At 38.1% G+C, this 3,873-nt stretch overlaps 1 protein-coding gene across 5 annotated transcripts in view; it reads right to left on the bottom strand.

Moving 5' to 3' along the window:
- The window catches only part of LOC109839072 (probable WRKY transcription factor 12), a 3,205-nt gene extending 586 nt beyond the window's left edge, over nucleotides 1–2,619 (bottom strand). The window contains exons 1-4 of one of the 5 annotated variants that reach the window (XM_020407504.1): nucleotides 2,263–2,619; nucleotides 1,397–1,585; nucleotides 1,272–1,309; nucleotides 860–1,027 (exon numbers count right to left, since the gene is read on the bottom strand). In XM_020407504.1, coding sequence (XP_020263093.1) covers nucleotides 860–1,027; nucleotides 1,272–1,309; nucleotides 1,397–1,585; nucleotides 2,263–2,289 — 422 coding nt within the window. In that variant the 5' untranslated portion in view covers nucleotides 2,290–2,619. The other 4 variants (XM_020407505.1, XM_020407506.1, XM_020407507.1 and 1 more) reach the window with 4 other exon arrangements.

Here is a 3,873-nt window from a genome sequence, read left to right as displayed (position 1 = left end):
AATGACGACGAATCAAAACTATCACTAACTCAAATTTCTTTGAGACTTAGTGTGAGGTTAAGTAGTACCTATAATCCTCAAATTGAATAATGTTTCATGGAACTCTTCTACATGAAGCTTAACCCATATATATTGCCTCCTGTTTCTAAGAAAAAACTATAACAGATTGATAATATACAAATATTCTCTGTAATTGGTCGCACATATATTTTTACGCACATTTAAGAATATGTACATTTTCATTTTGTTCTCTATCATCTTGCCAAATACCAAAAATCATAGCAAAATGTAGGAAGCTCCAATCTGAGTACAAGAAGAAGGCCCTCTTTCTTTCTCTAGACTTACATATAAGTGACAAACAACAATCCTAACATTCTGAAACTAAAAACTAACAATACAATTGAAGTTCTTAAGAGTTTTTTTAGTAACTGTATAATTGATTCAAAATAGTGAAACGTATATATGGTTCAAGACGTAATGATTCTATAGCAATTGTGTACAGTTCAAACTCTACTGAGATGCTATATATCTCTCAAATGGAAAATCCTGCAAAGAATATTGTATGAGGGGAACAAACAAAAATACTACAGTGAACAATGCTTTGAATCATCATGAAGGAATGACCAAACTTGCATTTGGTGGTGACTCTGTCACAAATAATATCGTCCTTCCTATAATGATCAATGAAAAAAATGAGGGGGAAAAAGATTTAACAAGGAAATATCTAATTTGCAATGATTTCAACAGATCATTATTTTTTTTTCAGCAAACGAATTATGGTGCATCCATTTTTTTTTTCTTTTTTATTCTACATATTTTTAGGGTTTAAAGGAAGAACTTGAAAAGCAACATGAAATACCTGGGGTGAAGGCTGTTCTTTACAGTTTTCTGCCCATATTTCCTCCACTTGTACCCATCATCCAACACATCCACATCACTCCTCGTTTGAAAGCAAAATCTTGGCTCTCTCATCTTCCTCCTCATCCTCATCTTCCCCTTCTCAACACCCAAGCTCGATCTCTTCCACCTAGGATCATAATCAAGAAATTGGGATACATTAATTGATGTTAGAATATCAAATTATAGCTCAACCCTCACCAAAACTTCGGAGTTTTGATGCGGTAGTGAAGACATTTTTAACATGGTGTAAGAGAAAAATCCCGGTTCAAATTCCACTAGCCACTAATTTAAGTGGAATTTAGAAAATAGATAACTTGTTAAATCTAGCTAGAGAGAGAAAGAAATAGAAAGATCTAGGAAGAGAAACATACCATGAGTTGCTAACATCTTTGGGATCTGAGGTCTCCAACTGATGATCATATGAACCAAACATATCAAAATCCAAATAAAAGGAGAAATAATCACCTTAAAATAACAGTACTGTGCTAATATATACCTCTTCATTGGACCAAGGCTTGAAATTAGGGTTACAATTAGGACCCTGGATCAAACCCTGAAGGCTCTCTTCTTGCTGCAAATTTGTCAGATTTGATACCGGAGGGATCTCAAGAACATAACAATGTGAAGCCAATCTAGATTCTCCTCCTTCCATCGAAATGTCTACCAAATGACTCACAAATATGATCTGAGAGATTCTAGGGTTTTGAGTGCAGGCTGATGTTACAAATATTATTTGCCTTTTGTCATTTATAGAAGACATGTACAGACAGAGTAGCTTTCTAATGATGATTAGGGATTTGCTTGATGCTGTAGGTAATCTAACAACTAAGCGTAATCATATTTTTGCTGACTACAAAGTCCCTGGTTCTTTTGTTGAGGTTACAATATTTAGCATTAGATATGTGCGTTGTGAATAAGTCCGGCGGTTGGAAGAGACAACTTCTTGAATCATAGTTGTACATTAATATCTAGGACGGGTATGATTTATTCCAACTACTTAATAATTAACATAATCCAGAAAATTAATTGCGGACAGACCCCTTGGTGAAATTAATTTTCTGACTTTTTTAAGAAGTTAAAAAAAAGAAGTCTATTCGCCGTTATAAATTTTGTTTTGACTCTTTTAAGAGTAAAAAATTCACTCAGAGGGTCTAATATCTACACAATTAGAACCGCGGAGTGACAATTATTAGGGGTCTATCTGCATTTAACTGTATTTATTTCAGATTTTATTTAGGAATGTCACAGTGCCTCCTTAAAAGTAACCAACACAGATATAAGATTTGAGGGAAAAATATATTCTTTGCCTGGACCACATATTTATGCATGGATAAGTACCATTCAGTAGTGCTATATACTAACCTTGATCAACATGGATCCAGAAAACATTAGCAATGCTAACCCATGCGCTGAAGGGGGTGCAGAGTTCTTTTAGCAAATTCCTAGCTTCAAACTCAGATCTATGGCTTTTGCTCGGAAAAGATTTGTTAATGTTGAAGTATATACAGACTTCTCTGGGGACTACACCCAGCGCCGCAACTGCGACTATTCAAGCGCTTTGGTTTCATCTTGAGCGCTACCGCAGGCTCACATGCACACACACTGCAAGTGGAGCACTGACTGTTTTTTTGGCTTGGGTGCGTCATGCGTGATCAGTTGATTAATGTACCTTCGTTGTTTCCAGTTCAATTGGTCGATTCCCGTTTGGTGCGGGTTCGTTGAAAGGTTTCTTTGTGAACAGAAATAACTCTATAAAATGGGTAGTTTCGTCACAGGGGATGCAGAAATCTCAAAGACGAAGCCATAGATCGTCAGTGAGGGAGTCTGGTGATCATTTGCTCTACAGGAGATTTATTAATGTAGAGATTAACAATCAAATAACGTAGAGTCTCTTTCAATCTCGAGTAAATAATTTATAATATGACTGGAGATTTAGTGTTGGACGCAGAGTCATGCCCTCACGTCGCGGAAGCGATATCACCTGAGAAATAGCTCTGGCTTTTGTTGTCACAAAAGCACAAGCCAACCTCTATATTCCCGTTTCTCAAATGAAACAAGAATAGAAAGTAAAATATCTCAACAAAGTAAAATATACACTCTTCCTCTCATCAGTTCTAGGACTGAATTCTTGAGGGAACCTACAAACAATAGCAACCACCCAGAAAACAGTAAATACACGAGATTTACGTGGTTCGGAAAAATTACCTACGTCCACGGGAGGGGTGAGGGGAGATTCCACTATGAGAAGAACACCGACGACTTGTACAATCCACAAGCTCGTCTCAAAGAAAAAAGATCTGATTTTTACCCAAAAGAAATTAACCTCTCTTTTATAAAATCCCTCTTTTTTTCTCTCTGTTTTTCTTCACCTGCAGCCGAAAAACACCCACCGTATTTTTCTTCACCTCTGTGTTTTCCTATTTTCCCCTAGCGCTCAAAACCCTAGATAGCATCAGGTTTATATAGAAGCGACAAATCCAAAAAATCGGATCTGGTTGATATCCGCTTGAATGGATGTGGCCCCTGCCCACGTAAACAATTCGTTTCTGCGTTCGCGTTCATGGATAGGCAGCGGCTTCGTGATGTGTCCCCCACGGTTCGCCTGTCACATGCTTTGATTTACCGAGTGAACAGGTGTGTGGCCCCCATGCTGAAGTCATGTTCACACTACGTTCACAATTCTCCACCTCGTACATCATTTAATAAACCTCAAATTTTGGACGAACACCAGAAGAACTCTGCGAACTTCACTAGAGAGATCTGAACACCGAACTAGGCCAAACCAAGCCAAACCAGCTACGCCACTTTACCGCGGCTGCATACGTACCCTCCACTAGGATCAAGCTAACTGTAGTTCAGGTTTTGTTCTCCATATAGTCTCCACCTCACCCCATCACTGTCCCGCAGGGCCATGCCCTCTCGGGCAAATCAACACGGGCTGATATAAAGCAAGTCCAAGCAATGCTTAAACTT

The sequence above is a fragment of the Asparagus officinalis genome, chromosome 4, assembly GCF_001876935.1.
Source record: "Asparagus officinalis chromosome 4, Aspof.V1, whole genome shotgun sequence".
Taxonomy (NCBI): Eukaryota; Viridiplantae; Streptophyta; class Magnoliopsida; order Asparagales; family Asparagaceae; genus Asparagus; species Asparagus officinalis.
The sequence above is the reverse complement of the archived record's forward strand: the minus strand, read 5'-3'. Positions and strand labels throughout refer to the sequence as shown.